The 22,638-nt window shown below is 50.3% G+C and overlaps 12 protein-coding genes across 12 annotated transcripts; 9 read left to right on the top strand and 3 right to left on the bottom strand.

Moving 5' to 3' along the window:
* Window positions 1-38: 38 nt before the first annotated feature.
* On the bottom strand, window positions 39-1,247 carry M438DRAFT_305207 (carbon-nitrogen hydrolase). The gene is made up of 2 exons (XM_029902218.1): window positions 636-1,247; window positions 39-572 (listed from the first exon to the last, which is right to left on the bottom strand). Exons 1-2 carry the CDS (start codon window positions 1,149-1,151, stop codon window positions 87-89), a joined length of 1,002 nt encoding a protein of 333 aa, XP_029756169.1. The 5' UTR covers window positions 1,152-1,247; the 3' UTR covers window positions 39-86.
* A 178-nt stretch (window positions 1,248-1,425) lies between these two features.
* On the top strand, window positions 1,426-3,504 carry M438DRAFT_120650 (D-hydantoinase). The gene is made up of 2 exons (XM_029898744.1): window positions 1,426-1,735; window positions 1,843-3,504. Exons 1-2 carry the CDS (start codon window positions 1,700-1,702, stop codon window positions 3,322-3,324), a joined length of 1,518 nt encoding a protein of 505 aa, XP_029756170.1. The 5' UTR covers window positions 1,426-1,699; the 3' UTR covers window positions 3,325-3,504.
* Window positions 3,505-4,324, bottom strand: M438DRAFT_120651 (uncharacterized protein). The gene has a single exon (XM_029898745.1). The coding sequence runs from the start codon at window positions 4,275-4,277 to the stop codon at window positions 3,684-3,686; it is 594 nt and encodes a 197-aa protein (XP_029756171.1). The 5' UTR covers window positions 4,278-4,324; the 3' UTR covers window positions 3,505-3,683.
* A 185-nt stretch (window positions 4,325-4,509) lies between these two features.
* On the top strand, window positions 4,510-6,105 carry M438DRAFT_305212 (ATPase, V0 complex, subunit D; the record flags this gene model as incomplete). Its single annotated transcript, XM_029902219.1, has 3 exons — window positions 4,510-4,633; window positions 4,687-5,573; window positions 5,625-6,105. 3 exons carry the CDS (start codon window positions 4,510-4,512, stop codon window positions 5,706-5,708), a joined length of 1,095 nt encoding a protein of 364 aa, XP_029756172.1. The 3' UTR covers window positions 5,709-6,105.
* M438DRAFT_386312 (uncharacterized protein) lies at window positions 5,738-7,251 on the top strand (the record flags this gene model as incomplete). The annotated part of the gene is made up of 3 exons (XM_029908988.1): window positions 5,738-6,365; window positions 6,438-6,925; window positions 6,976-7,251. Exons 1-3 carry the CDS (start codon window positions 6,152-6,154, stop codon window positions 7,249-7,251), a joined length of 978 nt encoding a protein of 325 aa, XP_029756173.1. The 5' UTR covers window positions 5,738-6,151.
* Window positions 7,103-8,426, top strand: M438DRAFT_349242 (uncharacterized protein). Its single transcript, XM_029906348.1, has 3 exons — window positions 7,103-7,259; window positions 7,312-7,328; window positions 7,376-8,426. Exon 3 carries the CDS (start codon window positions 7,408-7,410, stop codon window positions 8,188-8,190), a length of 783 nt encoding a protein of 260 aa, XP_029756174.1. The 5' UTR covers window positions 7,103-7,259; window positions 7,312-7,328; window positions 7,376-7,407; the 3' UTR covers window positions 8,191-8,426.
* A 143-nt stretch (window positions 8,427-8,569) lies between these two features.
* On the top strand, window positions 8,570-10,195 carry M438DRAFT_409067 (TRAUB-domain-containing protein). The gene is made up of 2 exons (XM_029909996.1): window positions 8,570-8,685; window positions 8,741-10,195. The coding sequence occupies exons 1-2, from the start codon at window positions 8,622-8,624 to the stop codon at window positions 10,150-10,152; spliced, it is 1,476 nt and encodes a 491-aa protein (XP_029756175.1). The 5' UTR covers window positions 8,570-8,621; the 3' UTR covers window positions 10,153-10,195.
* Window positions 10,196-11,158: 963 nt separating this feature from the next.
* Window positions 11,159-12,992, bottom strand: M438DRAFT_349245 (cytochrome c oxidase assembly protein-like protein cox15). Its single transcript, XM_029906349.1, has 2 exons — window positions 12,570-12,992; window positions 11,159-12,511 (listed from the first exon to the last, which is right to left on the bottom strand). The coding sequence occupies exons 1-2, from the start codon at window positions 12,949-12,951 to the stop codon at window positions 11,361-11,363; spliced, it is 1,533 nt and encodes a 510-aa protein (XP_029756176.1). The 5' UTR covers window positions 12,952-12,992; the 3' UTR covers window positions 11,159-11,360.
* A 392-nt stretch (window positions 12,993-13,384) lies between these two features.
* M438DRAFT_120733 (uncharacterized protein) lies at window positions 13,385-16,413 on the top strand. Its single transcript, XM_029898746.1, has 2 exons — window positions 13,385-13,945; window positions 14,015-16,413. The coding sequence occupies exons 1-2, from the start codon at window positions 13,489-13,491 to the stop codon at window positions 16,237-16,239; spliced, it is 2,682 nt and encodes an 893-aa protein (XP_029756177.1). The 5' UTR covers window positions 13,385-13,488; the 3' UTR covers window positions 16,240-16,413.
* A 174-nt stretch (window positions 16,414-16,587) lies between these two features.
* Window positions 16,588-17,520, top strand: M438DRAFT_359181 (NAD(P)-binding protein; the record flags this gene model as incomplete). Its single annotated transcript, XM_029907315.1, has 1 exon — window positions 16,588-17,520. The coding sequence occupies one exon, from the start codon at window positions 16,588-16,590 to the stop codon at window positions 17,518-17,520; it is 933 nt and encodes a 310-aa protein (XP_029756178.1).
* Window positions 17,521-20,465: 2,945 nt separating this feature from the next.
* Window positions 20,466-21,458, top strand: M438DRAFT_369008 (uncharacterized protein; the record flags this gene model as incomplete). Its single annotated transcript, XM_029908078.1, has 1 exon — window positions 20,466-21,458. The coding sequence occupies one exon, from the start codon at window positions 20,466-20,468 to the stop codon at window positions 21,456-21,458; it is 993 nt and encodes a 330-aa protein (XP_029756179.1).
* Window positions 21,459-21,474: 16 nt separating this feature from the next.
* M438DRAFT_369009 (uncharacterized protein) lies at window positions 21,475-22,632 on the top strand. Its single transcript, XM_029908079.1, has one exon. It carries the CDS (start codon window positions 21,810-21,812, stop codon window positions 22,593-22,595), a length of 786 nt encoding a protein of 261 aa, XP_029756180.1. The 5' UTR covers window positions 21,475-21,809; the 3' UTR covers window positions 22,596-22,632.
* Window positions 22,633-22,638: the final 6 nt, after the last annotated feature.

The raw sequence follows: 22,638 nt of genomic DNA on the forward strand, positions 1-22,638 counted from the left end.
ACCCACAACACATTCCCAAAACATCATTCTTGACAAGTCTCTGCATTCTTTATTCCTTACTACACGTGCATGATCATATCCAGCTACTACAACAACTCGGGCTCCACAACTCCAGTCTGCGCCCCGATCCTCCCATACGCCTCTATCCTCCTATGTCTACCGAAATCAAACGTCTTTTCCCTGCCTTGTCTACACTCTTCCAAATCGATTTCTGCAACCACTAGTTCGTCGTCTTTGGTTTTTGCTTCGGCGACTACATGGCCTTCTGGATTTATTATCGCCGAGCCGCCGATTAGGTTGTATTTACCGTCGTCGAGGCCGCAGCGGGCGGAGGAGATGCTGAAGACACTGTTCATGTAGGAATTCGATTGTTGGACCAGACGTGAATGAAACAATGCTTCTTTCTCCGCTTCCTCCTCCGTCATGGGTTTAGTGGTACCCCAGAGATGAGGACTGTGGGCCACGGTGTTATACCCGATCAACAGGAGCTCAGCACCTTGAAGCGCATAAGAGCGCCAGGCTTCTGGCCAGCGACGGTCATTGCAGATGAGCATTCCCAACACCGGATCACCCTTTCCTTGATCTTCTTTTTCTGCAATGGGGTCTTTGAGTGTGGAGGTGCTGGCTTTGAGGACAGAGGATGTAGGCAGGAGACCAGGTGCTCTGAACGCAGGAAACCCCAAATCACCGGGCGTGAAATAGCGTTTTTCCAGTTGATTAACAGCCTCTGGATCTTCGAATGGCTCTACCGTTCCTGGCAGATGCACCTTTCTATACTTGTTGATCACTTTCCCCACAGCAGCGGAGTAATAAACACATGTGTTATACCCTTTACCCTCATCCGTTCTTTCCGCAAACCCGACCACGATATCGATACCGTAGTTTTGGGCTTTGGAAAATAGGGGTGCGGTGGAGGGGGAAGTGGTTAGGTCGTCGTTGTGTTCGAAGTAGGCGTTTAGATCAGAGGAGGAGGTGAAAAGGTGGCGGGGGAAAAAGGTCGTGAATGTTACTTCTGGGTAGAGTAATAGTTGGACTTTCTCGGAGGCCGCTTGGTCCAGTAACGCGATGAGGCGGGCGAGTGTTTCTGCGCGATCGGCGTCACGGTCGACGGCGCCGACTTGGGCGGCTGCGACTTTGAGTATGCGAGGCATTGAAGTGTGAGAAAGTTATGGCTGTCTTGATGGGAGAGAAAGTGTAGAACAGAATGGGAGAAATGATATGGTGTAGTAGGTACGGAGATGATGTGGAGGAAATGGTACAGATGTGCAGACTACTGTTGATATTCTTCTGCCGGCCAAGGTCATGCAGACTCATGAACTTACCTCTGATATACCTACATCTTGCTATCGGCCTACTCGATGTCGCCCGGGTGAAGTGTGTCTTCGCCGCAAGTCAAGTCTGATAGACGTGGGGTTTCTTATCGGCCAGCTTGCCTGCCTATCTCGGAAGTTTCGGCCAAATGTATCTCACGCCTATCTGTGGTTGATAGGAAGGGACAGCCTCAGGGTACGGACCTCCGATGCTCATGTTAGATTTTTACCAGAGTTTGTAAAGGTAGAAGACATATCCTTCTTCTACGACGTGTTTATCTTGTGCGACGACGAAGGAGAATCAAACCGTCAACATCCCTTGATCCGCGACTCAAGGCAGGGACTCGACGCCAGGAAGAGGCTTCATCACGTGAACTAGACCTTCGAACATGGAGTTTGATCTCATTGTCAAGAATGGTCAAATTGTAAGTTGAAGTTGTTCCAGCATTTTCTATCTGTTTCATCGCTTGAGCGGGTGGGAGAAACGGAGCAAGAAATATATATAAAAACCGACCACTAATAAGTCTGATAGGTCACAGCCAGCGAGGTCCTCCCTCTAGGCCTAGAAATCGGAGTCAAAGACGGCAAGATCTCCTGCATAGGAACATCCTTACCCGCTTCATCCTCAACAAAAGTCATAGATGCAGAAGGAGCCTACATCACTCCTGGTGGCATCGACTCCCACGTCCATCTCGCCCAAGCAAACTCTCCCACCGGCGATGACTGGGAAACTGGCTCTAGAAGTGCAATCGCCGGCGGTACGACCACAATCATCGCTTTCGCCAGTCAAGAGCGCCATGAGGAGTCTCTGATGCCAGTGCTGGCAGACTATCACTCCAAATCCAGAGGTCAAAGCTACTGCGATTATGGCTTCCATTTCATCTTGACCAACCCGACAAAGGAGATCTTGCAAAAAGAACTTCCGGTGTTGGCGCAACAGGAGGGAATTACCAGTGTAAAGCTTTACATGACTTATGAGCCGATGAAGTTGAATGATCGAGAATTGCTTGAGATCATGATGGCCTGCCGGAAGCTAGGCATGACGACAATGATCCACGCAGAGAACTCCGATATGATTGCTTTGATCATTGAGGGCTTGGAAGCGAATGGCAACACGGAGCCATTCTTCCACTCCATCGCCAGACCTAGGATTGCCGAGGATGAAGCTTCATACCGAGCCATTTCGCTCGCTGAACTTGTCGACGCGCCGATCTTGATCGTGCACATGTCTTCTGAGACTGCGATGGGGCATGTAAGAAAAGCACAAACGAGGCTTTTGCCCATTCATGCAGAAACTTGCCCTCATTATCTGTTCTTGCTGTCCGAAGAGATCAAATCAAAACCGCATGATCATTTCTCTGGAGCCAAGCATGTTTGCTCACCACCACTGAGACATCACACTGAGGATTTGGAAGCTCTTTGGCGTGGGGTCGCAAACGGCACATTCACAGTCTTTTCATCTGATCACGCACCTTCCAAGTACGATCATCCTGGAGGCAAGAAATTGGGTGTCGTCGACGGTATTCCCAGATTCGCGAAAATTCCAAATGGTCTGCCGGGCGTTGAGACACGCATGTCATTGCTCTTCAGCCAAAGTGAAGGATGTCTCCCTCCCAATCAAGCACGCCTGGGATTGCCGAGATTCGTGCAGCTTACATCAGCGAATGCAGCCAAGATGTACGGACTGGGTGGAGTCAAGGGCAGTATCGCTCCTGGTTATGATGCCGATCTTGTCATCTGGCATGCTGAGAGCAAAGGCGAATGCGTGATCAGTCAGGATATGCTGCATCATGGAGTTGATTACACACCCTTCGAAGGCGTGAAAGTCCGCAACTGGCCGAGGTATACCATCTTGAGAGGCAAGGTTGTTTGGAACAAAGATGATGGACGCGTGGTAGGAGAGATGGAATACGGACAATATCTCAAGCGAGGAAAGGGCGAGGTAGTTGTTGGAAAGACTGGTGGTAGAGTCCATGGTATGTTGGAGGACGAAAGAAAGTTTTGGATGCAGTGAGCTACGTTGGTCATCCGAATGCCAGCAGAGTACGCCTGCTTGGATGAGAGTCTTTATCGTGATGATCAGTTGATCAAGCCTCCATCCATTTTTTTCCACTCAGTTGCTCGTAACGTGCTTTGAGTTCCTCCCCCGAACGGACGTCCTCGTAGCCTTCGGGCATAACTTCAGACCAGTCAGACCTCGTATAGCACCCATGACACAGACGACTGCGAGGTTCTGAATCTGTTGTGCTCACCCACCTGTTTTACGTAGAATCAGCAAGCAAACATTGTATATTGGGATACACCACTGATATACAGCAATGATCAAAGACCAGCATGAAGGTCATCTCGCTTCATCTGGGCAGATGCCTCTCATCAAGAGTGGATTGGCTGGTGCCATGCGGATCCGGGAGGACGATCTGCGGTAACGGAGACTACATACCACGTCTTGTTCTGATAGTGGCGCACGAAGTTGCATCCTTCACAATGATACAAAGCTCCCTCGGGATAGAACATCGGTCGATACAACTTCCATGGCAGATGCTCTCGTATCCAGGCACTTTTGCCCGGTACGTCTTGTCTGAAAGCCCAATTATGTATCCTCTTCCTCCGCATGCAGTTGTCGTCGTCCTTGTGCGCCTGAAACCAAGCGAACGCGTTCTTTCTATTTTCTTCGGCGCGATCGGGTCTTGCGGCGAGCCATCGTCGGGCTCTGATACGACTTCCAGCTCTGAGAAGCTTGTACAACTCCGGCACCCCTCGAACTTTGGCATAGACCTCTTTGTTCAAACCTAATTTTCTGAACTCCCTGCGCAACTCTGGATACTCGCGCAACTTATAGTTGAATGTTTCCGGCTTCTCGCCATTGTCATTGCTGGTGAAAAGCCGTGAACATACTGTGATTCTAGTTGACCTGAAGACGTCGACAGATTTTCGCAAGAGTATGAATGGCGTTGTAAGTCGCAACATCGTGAAGTGTAAGAGTCGGCGTGCTGGTATAACTACCGTTGATGAATGGCTGATTTTGATGGAAACAAAACAACAAGCGTGGTGGAGAAAGCAGCAAAAGCGTGCCAAGATGACGTGGTGGTCGCGGGTCGGGCTTGGCAACCTATCGCAGGGCGACGTCGAGCGTAATGAACTCTAGAAGGCAGGCGACTATTGAGGGAGCGCAACATTATCATCAACAGGCAACACAACCATGTCGGAGGGCCTTTTCTTCAACGTCGCCACTGGCTACATCGAGGGTGTTGTGCGTGGCTATCGTAACACGCTTTTGACAGGTCAACAATACAGCAACCTGGCACAATGCGAGACGATCGATGGTACACTCGGCCTCGTCCAGTCTGATCATGAGCTTCCACTAATCGTCGACCAGATGTGAAGCTTCAGCTGGGCCCAGCGTATGGCGACTTCCTTGCCGACCTCCCTCCGAACCCCTCAACGAGCGCTCTTGCAGACAAGACACTGGACAAGCTCGTCTCCGAATTCCGCTACCTCCAAGCCAACGCAACGGGATCGCTGTCCAAGTTCATGGACTTCTTGACCTATGGATACATGATTGATAACGTCGCCCTTCTTATCACCGGAACTCTGCACGAGAGAGATACCCGTGAACTGCTCGAGCGATGCCACCCCTTGGGCTGGTTCGAGACAATGCCCGCTCTCTGCGTCGCCACAAACATCGAAGAGTTGTACAACAGTGTGCTCATTGAGACTCCCCTCGCTCCCTATTTCAAGGGTTCCTTGAGCCATCAAGACCTCGACGAGCTCAATATTGAGATTATCCGCAACACTCTTTACAAGAACTACCTTGAGGACTTCCACAACTGGGTCAACTCCCACTCGGGTGTTGCTGGCAGTCCAACCGCCGAAGTCATGACAGAGATTCTCGAATTCGAAGCCGATCGTCGAAGCATCAACATCACACTCAACTCGTTCGGCACCGATCTCTCCAAGGCCGACAGACAAAAGCTATACCCCAGCTTTGGAAAGTTGCATCCCGAAGGAACTTTGATGTTGTCAAGAGCAGATGATCCCGAGGCTGTCAGAATAGCTGTTGACGGTGTACACGATTACCGCACTTTCTTCGATCAAACTGGCATGGGCTCAGGCTCGAACGTTGGCAACATGGCCGGTGGTTCCGATGAGGGTAAGAGCTTGGAAGACTTGTTCTACCAAAAGGAAATGGAGTTGTCCAAACTTGCTTTCACCCGCCAATTCACCTTCTCTATCGTCTATGCATGGGTCAAGCTGAGAGAACAGGTTTGTCATATCACGATTCGTCTACATGACGTCTTGCTAACATTTTCGCAGGAAATCCGCAACATCACTTGGATAGCAGAGTGCATTGCTCAGAACCAGAAAGACAGGATCGGCAATTACATTAGCGTCTTCTAAGCCTTTTGTACAAGCTCTTTCTAGTTCCCCTTTCTTTCTCGGCGTTCATACCCATATGTTAGCGTAAGATTTTGTTCATATTGATTGTTTCATGGTTTGGTGGGCTCCCTATTAGACTTCGCTCTGTTTCAAGTACAAAATTCATGCGAGATTCAGACATCATTCCAGACATGAATTCATTGTTGATTGTTGTAGTCTGGCAGAAAATATGGTAGGTACCCGACATGACTTAGGCTTCTCCAAGCGTCAGAGCAGCTGTTGATCCCAAGTTGATGTTAAAGGAGGCCTGCTTTGACGCAGTCCGAAAAGGATGGTTCCTTCCACTTCTCTCGATGCCCAATGATCTCTAGCCGAGACTTAGTCTGCCTTCATTGCTGTCTTACCTCAGACTTCAGGTGTTTTGTCGATCCGCTTTCTGTCACTTTGCCAACACTCTTGCGAAGATGGATTCAATTCCAGCCAATTCTTCCTTCATACTCAAAATACAGTCTGTCGCATCATCGGTATTTGGCGCGCTCTTCTCCCGGCGTCATCTAGCACCAACACGTCAATTGGAAGGTACGCGCCAGACTACTACTTCCTCTTCGAGCCCAAGCGCGCCTCAATTCCGGCGCGTTGGAACTCTAGTCAACCATCAAACACATCACTACCCGAGCAGTTCTTCAGAAGAAGACAATACTTTCAGTAAGCCTGCTTCATCTCTGTTTCGTCAACTTCTAATCTGTTCAGCGATGGCACCGCCATACAATTTTGCCGACAATGGCCCAATCCCTCAAGGAGACCCATGCTCTCAACTACAATCTGCCAACGTCTCCAAGCCTATCGCGCCTCATCGCCGCGCGAAGAGATCACAGCGAGAGCGCGCGGCAAGAGCTGTCCAACAACTAAACCCTTCACAAGAGCAGTCTGTACACCCAGTCATCTCAACCAACGATCTCTCACAGCAATTCAAGCCACGCCATGAAGACGGCTCTGTGGTCAAGATGGATACAATGCCTTCACTGGCTCAAAGAGCAGATCAAGCCCTACTCGAGTATCTCGACAAAAGAAGAATCACATCGCACTTTCTCAATGAGATCGATGACTTTCTCACGAGTTATCCGGAGCTCTTGAAGGCTTGTCCGATGTGGTGTTACCAGTTGGCAACACTTCCACCTCTGGACGCTTACATGTTCTTCATTCGTGGCTACTTGCGTCCTGCAAGATATGTTGATGGTGTAAGTCTTTTCCTGCCTTGGACACACACACTTCTCATTTATACCAATAGGCTCTCCCATCACTCGATCAGTTGCAGATTCCTGATCGCCCAGTCTATTTGGAACATTCGGTTTTCGATGCTGAACTCTTCGAGTTCTTTGCGGACATTGGTATATGCTACGAGATTCTAGGTGACATGGACAAAGAGGTTGCCTTGCTAACACAGGACTATCTTTCTGGTCGTCAACTCAACCGTCATCAGCTCATCTTTCTTGCCATGGTTACTTACGCAAACCCGGTCGATGCCCTCAAGTATTACGAGTATTGCTACAAGACAGATTTTTGACAGAACAGGTATGTTTCATGTGTCGGTTCATCACCAGAAACAAGCTGATGACAATCATAGGCGCTTCGGCGAACACAGTTTGTCTGACACGTTCTGCGCTCCAAACAACGCTGACTTTTGACAGATATCCTGAGCCACCTGGCTCGCTTCGATCCCATGCCTGCTCCCAAACCCGCTAGACCTCCACCCAGGTCGGCACCAAGAGCACCTAAGATATCCGCTCCGATGAATGCTCCCAAAGGACCTAGAAAGGCACCAAAATCAGCTCGTAACTTTCGAAACAGACGCAGACCTGTCCGCGATCAACCCGACGGCCTCAAGGCATCTGGTGTTGAGATCATGAGGAGCTTCCGCAAGGCTCGCAATGCCATGGCCAAAGCTGCCGACCGTGGACACGATGTCATTCCAGTCTTGATCGACTGCTTTGCAGACACAGTACAGAGAAGATCTGCACAACGTCCAAGTAGGGACGAGTTGAACCGACTATGCGAGGTAGCCTACGAGGTGCTCGAGAGAGAGTACATGACTGGAGGTACCCGAGACATCGTGGAGCTTGTCATGATGCTTGCTCCCCAGGCTCGATACGGCAGAGCCCCATCGCACTTCCATCCATACGTCAACAACCCTACCGGGGCATTTTACGGTATTCGCTCCAGATATATGAGGTCTGCAGTGAATCAGGTCAAAATGCTGTACGGCAAGGAGGCCAAGACGGGATCGCAACCCTCTCACTCTCTGGCTCGAGATGTGAAGAAGGCGGAGTACCGATTGGCAGATTTGATCGGCTGGTACGCCAGATTAGATGGTTCAATGAACAAGGAGGAGTACGAATTCTTGCGCACGGTGTTTCCTCACCGCATGTTCGAAGATGCTGCGGAGTATGATCTGATCAATACTGGAAGGCTTGATGTATTGCTTCTGTTGGGAAGATGGGTCTGATCCAATATTGTGGATCTCGAATGCATGGGAAACTGTGTACGATGAGGCTGGCTGGTGCCGATGGAGGAGAATACCAGAGAAGGCCAATACAGAGTTATGGCTAAGGGTGGTGTTTGTGAAGGGGTATTTCGGGAGCGTACATTACTCGATGATACTGGCTGGCTTATCAGAGTCGGCATACAAGAGACAGATATTAGCTACGAGATTACAACTGCATGCTGATATGAACAAGCGGCGTCTTATTCACGACATGTGCAAAATCAAGAGTGACATGTCAAAGAAGTGATGAGAAAGCTCCAAGAAGGCCGACGCCAAGACAAAGAGGCTCCGCAGCGGAAAGTCGTCGGCAGGGACTTCCGCCGATCTTTCGTCGGCGTCTCAAGAAACTTTTGCGACAAGCAACTTTTTTCGTGAACAGCAAGTAAACAATCATGGCACGCAAGACAAAGACGTTGGCTGAACAGCTCGCTGAGCTCGACAGTCCAGCTCCTATGGGTATGCACAACTAATCGCTGTCTATCTCGTACAAGTTCCTAACAGAACTTCGCAGACTTTGACCCGGAAGAGGAAGCGCCACAGGACGACAGCGACGATGACATCTCAGACAACGACAATGCCGCAGCCGCAAGAGAACACTATGTCGATGTAGGCAAGAGCAAGCTGCGCAAGCGCGATGTTGTTCCTCTCGGACCCCGATACGAAGGATCTCAAATCAGCAGGGACGCTGCGACTGGAGAAGACGAAGATGAGGATGATCCGTTCAGCAAGGGCTTCGACGAGGAAGAGAGTGAGGACGATGTTGACGGTGCCGAGGATATCTCCGCCTCTGAGGGTGAGGAGGAAGATGTCAGCAACGAGGACGAGGACATGGAAGATGACGATGAGAGCCCTGCTACCGACATGAGCGACGAGGACGATTCTGAGGACGACGAGGAAGACGAAAACGCCGAAGACAAGACCGAGCTCCGCAAAATGATGGCCGAAGAACAAAAGACGGTGGCCGCCTCCCTCTCGCAAGCAGCAAAGCAAGACGCAGAAAAAGGTCGCGCTGTAAAGTCTCAACGTACAACCTTCGACTCCCTCCTCAACACCCGCATCAAGCTTCAAAAGGCTCTGATTGGCACAAACACTTTGACCGGTGTCATTGCTTCCTCCACGCCGACAGAAGATACCCAAGATGCCTTCCTCGCCGCCGAAACTGCAGCATTCACTCTCTGGTCCACCCTCAACTCTCTTCGGGAAACTCTCGAGTCCTCCCGCACAGGCCATAAACGCAAACACGCCGAATACACCATCGACACACCCACCGAAGACCTATGGTCACACATGCGCACCCAAGAACATTCCGCCCAACCCTCTCGCGTCTCCATTCTCGAAAAATGGAACGCCAAAGCCAGAGGCGCTTCAGCAATCACACCCAAGAACAAACTCAACAATTCTTCCTCGAGCAACCAAAGTATTGTAGATGTCCTGCAGGAGCAATTGCACGGCGATCGCCTGATAAAACGAGCACGCACACCTCGCTCTTGCGCACCCCTCCAACTCGCCTCCGCCGCCACCTCCGACTCCGAACCCAGCCACATCTACGACGACGCGGATTTCTACGGTCTCCTCCTCCAATCACTCCTCGAACAGCGCTCCGCCGACTCCATCGCCGCCTCCGCCTCCAGCACAATTTCCATAAACGCCGGCTTCCAAATGCGCAGAGAAGCCAAAACGAAGAAGAATGTAGACACAAAGGCGTCCAAAGGAAGGAAAATGAGGTATACCGTGCAGGAGAAGTTGCAGAATTTCATGGCGCCCGAGGATAGAAATGTTTGGGCGGAAAGGGCTGCGGATGAGTTGTTTGGGAGTTTGTTCGGTGCTAGGTTGGGGTTGGGTGAGGATGAGGATGAGGAGAGGCAGGAAGAGGATGCAGTGGACGAGGAGGCTGAGGCTGGATTGATGATGTTTAGAAATTGAAGATGTTGATCTTTTGATCATTGGGATTTACGAGGTGCAATACATATAGCGAGTCCAAAAGCATGGTTTGGGTGTTTCATTCCAATTAAGATCGTCGAAACTCTTCCTCTGTCCTGTATAAGAGCTTTCCCAATCTTTGAACATTAGTTCCCTAGCAGCTAATCCTACTCTCGAATGCCGTACAAATACTTCATCAAACCTCCAGACCATCGAACCGGCTCTCACTGTAGTAAAAATTCCACCAACCACCAACCAAGCACCCCCTTGTCTTCCTTCCCATGGCAAAAGAATACCCGCTACAGCAGTAACAAAAGGTGCAAAAGTAGAAGTTTTCCGACACGGGGAATTGAACCCCGGCCTCCTCGGACCTGATTGCTTCTTTCGAAGACGGTTTGAGAGCGAGAAATCCTAGCCACTAGACCATATCGGATTGATGGAAAACCATGACTTCACACCAAATATGACTCAAAAGAAAGGGAGGAAGAAAGTGGTGATGGGGACAGGGAAGACCCTGACGTGAGTGAGGGAAGCTGGTTTTCGGTCGCGACTATAGAATTTAGTCGTTTTGAATTACGTTCGGGAGGAGTGTGAAATTCGCTCGGTATTTCCTGCCTTCCTCAAATTTTTAGAGCACTTGTGCGTTGGTTTCAAAGTGTATCATTTACCCCTCGGTCACCGATTCCATTATTCTCGCACTCCTGCACAACATCGAGAATCGGCATCTTCTTCACATACTTGTTGTCAACACTGTTTCACAGTCAAAGTCATGGGTATTGACAGCTCTACTGACACTATACTCTCATATACTACCAGACAAGCAACAAGTACCAAAACAGCGGATTTCAGCAATGCAAGCTTGGTCTCTGGTCAAATTTGGACCCAGCTGTCTAGTCTGATGTATTTCCCTTTGACTGGAAGACGTTTCGCAAGAAAAACATCTGTAGGGGTGTCTCTAGAGCATTGGGTAAACCTACAACACAGTCCATGGTCGAGGAGCAAGTAAAAGGAAGAAAAAAGTCGTAGTGAATACATGTGAGAGGCTAATACCTCTTGAGTCTATGGAAGAAATGTACACCACCCGCTATGCGTTTCGTAAAAAGAACCAACCATCTAAAAACTCCTTATCCCAAAAAGTGATACGTTGTTGTTTTTGTACATGTGAAGAGTGGAAATGATAAGTACAATCAAAAAGTCATCATGCTTGCAGCTTACGCACGAGCGGGCATACCAGTGCGAGCAGCGAGCATGGCATCAGGGCCTCTCTTGCCAATGGCGGAAGGGCGGGGAGCTCCTGCGGCAAGTCTTTGAGCGACAAGCTTAGCAGCGCGCTTGGGGAACCAGACACGGCTGCCGAGAGCCATGGTGCCGGTCAACAAGGCCAGAGCACCAGCCTGGTGAGCAGATGCCAGAGGAACAGGAACCATGTACAGCAGAGTTGAGATTCCAAGAGCGACCTGGAGCCAAACGAGGTGAACGACACCGCGCATACCCTTGCTGGCGCCAGGAGTCATCAAAGCGCGGACGCGAGGGTTGAAGCGAGTGTAAGCCCAGAGAGCCATGACAGCGGTGAAAGTGGTGGTAGCCATGATGCGGTGATCAAGCTGAACGAGAGAAGGGTTCTCGAGGATGTTGCGCCACCAGAGATCGGAGTGGTCAGGAACGTGGCTGTAAAAGGGGTCGAACAACTCCTTCTTGGGTGGAGTCAGACCAAGACCCATGTAGGGGAACTCGTTATAGATGAGACCAGCATCGAGGCCAGCGACAAGACCTCCAGACATGGCAGTGGCGAAGACTAGAACCAGAAGGGCGCCGACACTTCGGCGGAAGAACTTGAGTTCAGGTACCATCATCTGCTTGAGAATCTTGGATGACTCTTGGGGGTTGGCCAGAAGACGGTTCTCGCGGAAGATGGTCAAGGCGTTCCAGAACATGGCGAGGTAGCAGATGAAGGCAGTGCCCAAATGAGCAGTAAGGCGGTATTGACTGACACGAGGATGGCTTCCGGGAGCAAACAGGTCATCCTTGAGACCACTTGCAACCATCCACCAGCCAATGACACCTTGGAAACCGATCAGACCGCAGATACCGGTGAGCTTAAGAGCCATGGCAGCAGATACGCGACGGCGAGCGATGAAGTATGCGGTAGGTAGCAGGAAGGTGATGCCAATGAAACGACCCCACAGTCTGTGGATCCATTCCATCCAGTAGATTTGTTTGAACTCTTCCAATGTCATACGGGGGTTGAGAAGCTTGAATTCGGGAGAGGCACGGTAGAGAGCGAATTCGGATTCCCATTTCTCAGCGTTCATGGGAGGGAGAGAACCAGTGACGGGTCGCCATTCGGTGATACTCAGACTGCGCCGCATTCAGTCAGTGGAAGAGTGGTGAAGCAGGAACAGGATTAAGCACAAACCCAGATTCGGTCAGTCTGGTAAGACCACCAAAGATGACGATACCAAACACACTGACAGCACTGCCCAGCAACCAGTATCCCACCTTTTTGTCTGTGACCTCAGGGAACGAACTCTTCTTTGCAGGAGCAGATGTCTGTTGACCAATTGACCTGCTCAATTCGGATAGCGGGGAGGCGGAGGGGGCTGTTGTGGATTGCTGTCTTGCGGGAGCAGCACGAGAACGGAAGGCGTTCAGGAAGGGAGTCTGGCGAATAGAATTGTACCCAGACTTGTAACCAGTCTGAGCCTTATTGTGTACGCTCTTGCGACACACAAACGTTTCAGCAGCATTGAAGGCTGGGAGTGTGCGCCGCAGCGCTCCGAATACAGCCAACGGTGGGCGCATCTTGGATGGTTGTCGAAACAAGAAAGTGAGAAGAAACGAAGAAGCGTAGAATGGTAGAATCATGCATTCATGAATCATTCTACAGCCAATGGTCATCTGGCGTGACGCCAAGCACTGACTTCCGTCGTTCGCCGCCGTCTTCTGATCTAACCGTGATCGGCTTGGTCTGTTTCTCCGCGCTGGACCCTTCTTCGCGTGGTGGCTTGAGCTTCTTTTCTCACGACCGCACCGACCAGGATGGTTCTTCGGACTGGAGAATCTTCGAGCATTTCACATGTCATCCTTCGCGAGAACGTCAAGAATTTCTTCTCTTCACCTTCAGTCTCCATGTCGACTCAACTCTCATATCAATCTCATCTCCAAGCACGCCCGGCATCATTCGTTTGACGAGTGCACGTGTCCACGGCCTGGAGCACAGTACACAGCTACCTGCCTGCGCCCGCCGAGCTATCGTGCATGAGGTAGACTCTGTGTAGCGTGCATCCGCCTCATTCCTCTACCCCAAGTGCACATATCTCTCCAAGTGACCTTGACATCATGGCCGACGATAACCATTTTTTCGATGCCTCGTCACTCTCTCCTCTACATCAGAATAATACAAACACTCCCCGTTCCAACATCCCTCGTCGTTCCCTCTTCAACTCATCGCCTAATCATTTCGTCCCGACTCCATCTACCCCCACTCCTGCCCCCGCCCTTCTCACCTTGGACTCGTCGCGCAATATCGCCGGCGACTCTTCTCCAAGTCTGGATTCTCCATCATCTCCCGAGGACCATGTCCGCGCTACTGTCAACCGTCGGAGAATACCTCGCGTGGAGAAGGACGTCGATGATCCCAGTAACCCGATCGCATCAAGCCGCTACTCGGTCAACAGGCAGCAGAGCACTACCCTCACCACCCTCAGTCGTCTCTTTGCTGTCCAGTCGGTAGCTTCTCCCCCTGACTACCGCCCTCTGTCCGACTCTCAACTACCAGAGGGCCCTCCCATTACATGTATGTTCTTATCAGCTGTTTCCTATCTCATGACCACTTCTCCATGTACCTTGTATTGACTAGTCTCAGCTGCTGCTGCTCGTGATACCGCACCTTTGCATGATCATCTGTATACAAGAGGTCTTCTAGGAGGCCGTCACTCAGATATCACCGTTCACGTTTTTGGTTACCCATACAAGCTTCACCGCCTTATTCTGGACCGAGCAACTTTCTTCGCGTCGGCTTTGTCTGGACCATGGCTAGAAAGCAAAGCAAGCGAAATCACTCTGCATCCAGAGGACATCGACACCAACATCACACAAGTCTCATTCGAGCTGGCTTTGAAGCGACTTTATGGTGCCGCAATTTCGCAAGAAGAAGATGCAGAAGCAGTTAGCCTGTTTGCTACTGCCTGTTGGTTGGAGATGCCGGACTTGATTGACTCGAGCATAGAGTCCATGCTGCGACAGATGTCAACGGCCACACTTGCGCCCTTGATCAAGTTGGTCACTAGCAACTATTACGGTAGATCTGGAGACAAGATCCTTGCGTCAGCCAAGGCTATGCTATGTCGAGATGGCTGGAAGATGTCTACAAAGTACTGGGATGGCATACCAGGCGACATCATCCGCGAGATTGTCGGTGGTGATGGCTTTTTCATCAACGGCGAGTGGGATCGATGGGTCCTTGCCAAGCGTCTTCTTGATCGTCATCTCAAGACCCTTGCTATCGAAGCTGGACTTGTTGACCCAGTCTCCTGGTCAAAGGTACGGAAAGCACCTGAGACTGCAAATCTAATGGCCGTACGCTTCGACTCAGTGTATCGCAAGAATGCCATGGCAAACGGAGCCGCTCCAGATGGCCTCCACCGCTGGATCAGCTTATACACTCATCCTGATATCGAGCCCTTGTTAGTGCTTCTAGACGAAGGCATACATTACATCCATCTCGACTTCGAACAGTTGCAGTACATCAGAAGAGCGAGAGATATCCTTGGACTACCAATGATGCCTGATAAAGTCATTTCAAACGCTCTTTGGATGCAGATGGAACTTCGTCAAAAAGTGTTGAATGCCAAGGATATCGACATGGAGTTGGGCTTAAGCGAAGGCATCAACGAATTGAGAAGTCCTCATCTACGAGCAGCCTCTTTGACTGAGCCCTCGATCAAAGGCAAGCAGAAAGTCGACAACTTGTCCGACGAGTTTGAAGACTTCGATGATGAAGATATTGCTTCGAACTCATGGGATGGAAATGGCAAGCCTCGCAAGTTCTGGATTCCATCCGCAGACTGCAATATCGTGATGGGCGGAGCAACCGATCCTGCGATGATGCCGTCTCCCAACACCCAATCTAATCGCCTATCTGCCACCATTCAACCAGAAGATGTTCAATGGGCCTCCGACTTTGCTGCCAACCCATCAGACACTCGATCAATCCCGCAGATCATTAGGCCTGACTCCGCTGCTGATTCTGCCACTTCTGAACTGCGTCCTGTCAGTTACTCTCATTTCCCACCATTCAGATTTGCCGTCGAGTTCCCGAGCCCTCGATTGCTCAAAGAAAAGAAGCGTGTGTACAGTCGCACAATATTCTACTCCGGCTCCTGGTGGAATCTGTACATTCAAAAGGTTCGAAGGGGTAAGAACCCTCAGCTTGGAGTATACCTTCACCGAGCCAAAGAGCGAGAGACGGAGGAAACACTGGCTGCAGGCGGGCCGAATGTGGGGCAACTCACTTCTCATCTCGAGCGCGACATAAACATGCGTCCTGATCGCCGAGCTGAAGAACGCAGGCGTTTTCTGACTCGCAGACGCAGCGGTGATGTGGTTGACGGTGATGGTGCCGATAGCAGTGGCAGCGCAGAACCAGATGCAGGTCCTGCCGGTGTCGACACAACACCAAGAGCTCGAGGCCTTGGTGGATACCGCAAGAGCAGCGAGTTGGATGTCTTGTCCAACTTCCCTATCAAACCTGCATACTACGACGAACAAGACTCGGACTTCGAAGATGAAGACCCTGAGATTGCAAAGCTCACACGAAATGTTCGTGTCCCGACACTGCCGCCGTATGTCGATAGTCGACCCACGATCAAAACATACTTCAAGATATACTCGCCTAGCAAAGGTGGACGTATGTTGAGCGTCTATGAGAGCGCTCCGGATACATTCAACTTCAGCCAGAGCTGGGGATGGAAGAGCAGTACACTGATGCTTGATGATGGTATGCTCGGGGATGAGGTCAACCCAGAAGCAGAGATACCGATGAAGGATGCAAACAAGTTACGATTTATGATTGTCATTGGCAATGTTTGATTGCTGCTAGCGAGTTTGATGGAGGATTCTGACGGATACCCTGGTAGTGTTTTATTTCATGGTTTCCTTCGAAGCAACATTTCTAGCGTGGGCGCTTTCATGGTCTCGAATTATCACGGTCGCTATACACGTATACAAGTAGTCAGCTCAGACATCGTACTCTCATGTTTCATGATAGCGAGTACAAATTCAAGTCGTCGATGATGACTGTGCCGAAGGATCGAAATCCTGTCAGCACCAAGTCCATTTGTCAGCGACCCTGCCCTTCCCCGCTTTGCTGACTTCCACCCGACTTCATCTCCTTCCATCACTTCCATTATCAACACTTATTTGAGAACAATCACAACCATGACAATGGCTTTTACCGATCCTCTCCAATACCTTGGCGCGGCCACAGCTCTCTTCCTGACTCTCAAGGTCGTTCATTTCGCCACTCCATACCTCACGCCAAGCAAATTGCACCGCTACCAACATGACGGAAACTCCTGGGCTCTGGTGACTGGCAGCACTTCCGGCATAGGCGAAGGTTTCGCTCACGCTCTCGCAAACAAGAAATTCAATCTGCTTCTCCATGGCCGCAATCAAACCAAACTGGATAAACTGGTCAAGGAGCTCAATCAGCAATATCCAGACGTGCAGGTCAAGACAGTCATAGCAGATGTCTCCGACATCGACGTCGACGTCTCCGCCATCGTCTCTGCTGCCTCTTCACTTCCCGGCAAACTCACTATCTTAATCAACAATGTCGGCGGCGCTCCACTGTCACCTTCCTACGGCACGTTAACAGAGGTCGACGCGAACTATGTGGATAAAATGATCAATCTGAATTCCCGCTCACCTACCCAATTGACCAGAGAAATGCTACCGCTTCTAACAAACAACTCGCCTGCATTGATCATGAGTACTTGCTCCGTCACTGGATACCGCGGTCTTCCTTATCTAGCAGTCTACTCAGCAACCAAAGCCTTCAACTACACTTTCAACGAAGCCATGGCTACGGAACTCCTTGCAGAAAGCAAGAATATCGAAATGTTGGGTATTGTGGTTGCGAGCGTGGTTAGTGCGGGTAATAAAACTACTGAAGGCGTGTTTACATGTAATGCTAGGAAGATGGCTGAGGAGGCATTGGGAAGAGTTGGATGTGGAAGGGCGCAGGTTATTGGGTGGTGGAGGCATGCTGTGCAGTGGTGGTTGATGAGTTTGCTGCCAGCGTGGGCGTTGGAGAAGGCGTTGATTGGGGCTATGACTGATAGGAGGGTGCAGGAACAGAAGGGGGAGTAGACTGAGAGGATATTGTGGTGGAAGGTATACTTGTCTCTTGTTTCATTGCTTGCGGGGCACTATAACGACATAATCTGGATGCGTAATGTTTCGAGCTTGTCATGCGATAACGGAAAGAGCAGGCACTCATGTGCTTTTTATTCAAGGCATCTGAACCCCAGGACGACCACCGAGCGGTACATACACCCTTGAAAAGCTAACCATCATGATACCTCTCCTCGACCAATCATCCCGTAGACTACCTTAAAGTTCCCATTCACCCTTCCTCTTCTCCGTGTTTATCGTCTTAGTCTCCCGCACCCTTTGGAGACTTCACACACGGAAGTAAGTCATTCGTTTCCACCCACACGAGCCTAGACGATACATTGGACAATAGCAAATGTGTGTATGCTTCACTAACCTGATGACTTTCCTTCCCTACGTCTCGCGGTCGCTGTTAACGTGATGGACTTGGCCTCGTTACTCTGTCCTTGCTGTCGCTGCGAGCTTGAAGCTTCGCATACTCTCATCGCTGTTGATGAAAAGAGATGTAGCGAATAAAATGCTAGTTACTAGAGATGTATTATATGTCATTGCTCCTGCGTATTGGGTTGCATTGCATCACTTCAGCCACAGCCGTGTCCATTGATCTTCCCCATGAAAATGCACGTTATTACTTAGCAACGTCACTTGGTCCACAGGAAGAAAAGGTTTTCAGATGTCCTCTTTTGGATAAATCTTGACTTGTCCAAAATCACTGCTCTAAAATTGGAGGACGTCTCATACTCAGTCCAGGCAAGTGATGGAGAACTCCATCATCTGAGTGATGAGGTTGTTTTGAGACATTTCGATGATTGACAAACAATCGTTGAAGGGATGGGACGAGTGAGGTAGTTTACTGATTGACCATGGTCAGAGCTCGGAGTTGAGGTGGACGCAAGAAGTGACTACTGCGATTGGGAAAAATTTCTGCATCACTGCTAGTCAACTTTATGACCCAGTGAACTCGACCATCGCCTCTTGCTCACTGTCATTGACGCCAACGAGGCTGCCTTACCAACCTTTGTCTCGTCAGCTTTCTCTGCAAAATATCAACCACCACTTCCGCCTCTCTGAACAAACAAGGTCCAGGTTGTTCCAGTTCAGCCTCTCTTCCTGAGACAATAATCTCGGCTGATCAGGATGGGCATCACTTGGTCAAAAGCGATTCCACCGCCATCGAAGGTAGAAGGTGGCGCAGACACTCCAAAGCCTCTTCAGAAAACCATCAAAACGCAAAGAGTCGCCTCAAAACGCGTGCATGAGCATGTCAAACCTACCGCACAACCCAGAGGCTTATCTGGTGATCCAAGAGTTTGCAATGGCAAGCCAGACGATATTGAATCGTTGAAAAACTGGAGGACAGAAACAACATGGAGCAGACTTGGTCTGCGGCTCATATGACGACACTCGCGCTTGTGGATACTGAGGTGCTTCAAGCGCTGCAGCCATCGTTGTCAAACATTGCGGTGGTTTCTACAACGAATAAGCAGAAATATGTAGTCAGCGAAATGGACAACAGTTCTCTCCCTTGCTCTTGTAATGCTCGTTTTCACACAGCTCTTAGTTGGTGCATATCTCGTTCAACGAAGGCATCCCAGTAGGCGAATGAGAGAACCATGACTGAATCGCCGAAAAGATGGAGCAGGAATAAAGCACAGTTGTATTGAGAACTGTTTTCAGGAGGAAGGAGGAAGATGTCCATGGCCTTCGTCATGAACTATCGTGCACGGCCCACCACTCCGGAAGAACTTCGGCAGGAACTGTTTGTTGTAGGAAGCTCCTTCCAATGGATTGTTCGTTACTCTTTGACAGCAAACATAAGGGCACAGGGTACTCTTCAATAGCTAGCGAGACTGCTTCGAGCAGACCTCCGCATATGCAGCGCTCCTTAACACCGAACTATGTTCAGCAATTATGAGGATGTCTAGCTGAAAGCTCTCGCCCTCGACAGGAGTCGCAGAAGCTACGAGCAAAGGGCCTGACTTAGCCTCCACTTCCGAAAATTGCGAGAGACGAAGTTTGAACGATTGGATCGCCATCTCAACCTTACACCATTCGGTGGATCAACCTCGCGACCTCTCCCATTATGTACCCTTGATGCAGCTCCTGCTGTCATTGCGGCTCATCCTCATGAGTAAGATCATGGATGTGAAAACACAAAAGCCAACCACGGAACGAATTTTGGTCGTCGCTCCGACAGATGATCCCTTGGATCTTGGGAACGTCAATACCACAGTGTCCAACCCCACAACCTTCGGCTCAATCTCCCAGGTCCAATATTGAATACCGCGACATCAAGTCATCACAATTTAGCCCGGCGGCCGAGGAGGACTTGACTCTAGGGTGTGTCATCACACCTTCCCGTTAGGATGTACCCGCAAATTGCAATGCACGAACAGGGAGGTTATCAAGCGGAGGATATTGAGAAGCTTGAGATCGTAGCAGTATACGAGCAGGGCACAAGATGTTTGGCATCCGCCACATTGTGTACCAGTATTGATATGCTCAGCGGATGACATCCGTCACAATTGTTGTCATTCGTCGGTACTCGTTCCTCTTGGAAACGTGAGAGTGAATCAAGTCTTGTTCTTCCCCACCCACGAAGTCTTTATTGTTTCATTTGAGCCATCGTGATATGGAAGTTTTCGCATGCATCTAGATCAGGTCGAGCCTTGAGTGAGAGGTTCTTTGGCCTCTCTTCGAACATCCACCCCAACAACTATTTCCGCCCTGAACAGCCCCGGCAGCTAAAAACTTCACTAGCCAGGTGAACTCGTCTTGTGATTGGTCATCACTCGGTGTATCCCCCCCAATGTTTCGAAGCGCACAACAAAGTCTCTCACTCATGTCGTCTTGTGCTTTCTCCTGTCGTTGAAAACAAAAATGGCAATCTCACGTACCTCCACTAATCCCGACCTGGTAGAATGGGCATCACTGAATCCAAGTATTGCCGGCGATCGGTCGAGCCGGCCAGCAAAAAACAGTCTCTAGCACTCGGCGAACAGACTGCACCAGAGATCTCTCCTGAGACTCTACCAAACTTGACCGACTCAGATCATCTCGCTGTCCATGGCGAGAGCAATGGCTCTTCCGAGCACTTTGCATCTGCTCCTGCGTCAGCGGATGATAAATCTTCCGCGCCTCCTGCGCGATCACAGCAGAACTACTTCGCCACTGCAGTTGCTTTTGCACCCTCGCGGGCCAAGATCTCTGGCCTGGTTACGCGACTCATCGAACAGTACGGAGATGCTGTGGAAGTCCCAGACCTCACCCTCGAGGCTGAAGAACGTCGTGTGAGACCGAAAACTGCATCTCCTGACCGTTCGAAGCTATTGCCGACCAATCTTCCTATCAAGTCTGACAACGTCGTCACTGCTCCGGTTCGATCCATACCCGCGTCGATCGAACCGCCTACTCTATCCAAGCCTCGGAGTGCCACCATCATTGCGTCCAATACATCGACCGCATCATCCAGTATTCAGGAAGATACGTCCTCGACTCCAGACTCCAAGCAACCGAATTCTGTCACTTCTCCAGTACCATCCACCACTTCTCTACCCGTTCCTGCTGAGCATCATGATAAGTTACAGACACGCCATGAGCCTCTGTCCCCGGAGCCGGCAGTTCTTGGTGTCTCCTCGCCAACTCTGCCGGATGTCTTGATTTCTTCTACAAGCTCGACTACTCATAACGATGATCCAAGCAGGCAGCTTACCACAACTGTATCGTCGGTTGCTCCAGTCCCTCGCTGGATACGTTGTCACATTCGGGCTTCTCCACCGCCATCACCCGACTTGACAAGCTTGAGTTATTTGGTGCTTGCCAAAAAGAGAGATAATGCTGCAGCATTGTTGGCCCCAGGACTGCCGTATGGCTCCTTGGTAAAGATCCCAACCACTAAAAGGTTGGAGATCTAGCCAGGAGCACGAAGAACATCGGAAGGACCATTTTGAGAGACGAATTGCTTGTCCGACAGTCGTCATTGTGACTTCTACTGGTGAACTGGTTAAAAAGATCATCAAGACCACTGAGTCCTTCCTTAACGAGTCTGACGATAAGTCTTCACCTGTGCCCTTCGACGTCTTTTCAGCCAAAGGGGGGATAGCAAGATCCGTTCGGCTCTGCTGACTTCCAAGCCAAACATTCTCGTGTGTACTCTTGGTAGACTGGCAGAATTGACTGGCGACTCAAATTTCAGCGCTCGACTTCTCCACCTTCTTGTCATCGATCATGGAGCTGTTTTGGCATCTGCAGAAAACAAAACCAACATGGATCGCATCATCGCCTGGGCCAGGTGTGAGATGTCTGGCCCAATCAGGAGAGCGCTAACCTTTCCTCTCGGCCCTTGTCCCTTGACGACAATTGTGTTGAGCCACAGAATCGACTTCAACCTGGAGCTGCACCGTCAGCTAAGAAAGCGTTACCTCGAGTTCGTCGGCTCGTGTCGACCCATGCATATCGCATTTGCAAGAAACCCTCGTGTCAACTTCACAGGCCAGATCAAAGTCCAGACGTGCAACTTCAACACAACCGCCCGGTGCGAATACTTCGTCAAGACATTGCTGCCCTTGCATGCGGATGAACGCATCATCTGCATTGATCCGTCGAAAGAACGCGTAGTCGAAGAGAGCGCCAAATGCAACAGCCTGGGTATCCAGTCAGAAGCGTTCACCACCGAACCCGAAAGACGCCAAATCATCGAGCGCTTCCGCCTGAAGAAGTGCAAGATCATGTTCACCACACCCGCCGCAGTCGAAGGAATTCGATACAACGACGTGAAAACACTCGTTATCTTCGCATCCCCCTACGAAAGCTTCTACACAGACCAAGATTGTATGGACAAGCCTGGTGTATTCAAGCGTCGCGAGGACTGCTTGCGTGACTACGTCGAAGCAATCGGACCAGCCGGAGAAGAGGCAATCGTCTACATATTCGTAGCAGTGGGTACGAATCAGAAGATCAAAGATGCTATTGCTCAGGTGAAGATGGATGCTGGACTGGAGGTTGATGCTGTGCTCAAGCCACGCAGCGTGTGTCCTGATTATTACCTCTAGGGTACCGACAATGTCCTCTTCAATGCCCTAGTAGAAGACAAGG

This window comes from Aureobasidium pullulans, assembly GCF_000721785.1.
Source record: "Aureobasidium pullulans EXF-150 unplaced genomic scaffold scaffold_28, whole genome shotgun sequence".
Lineage (NCBI taxonomy): Eukaryota > Fungi > Ascomycota > Dothideomycetes > Dothideales > Saccotheciaceae > Aureobasidium > Aureobasidium pullulans.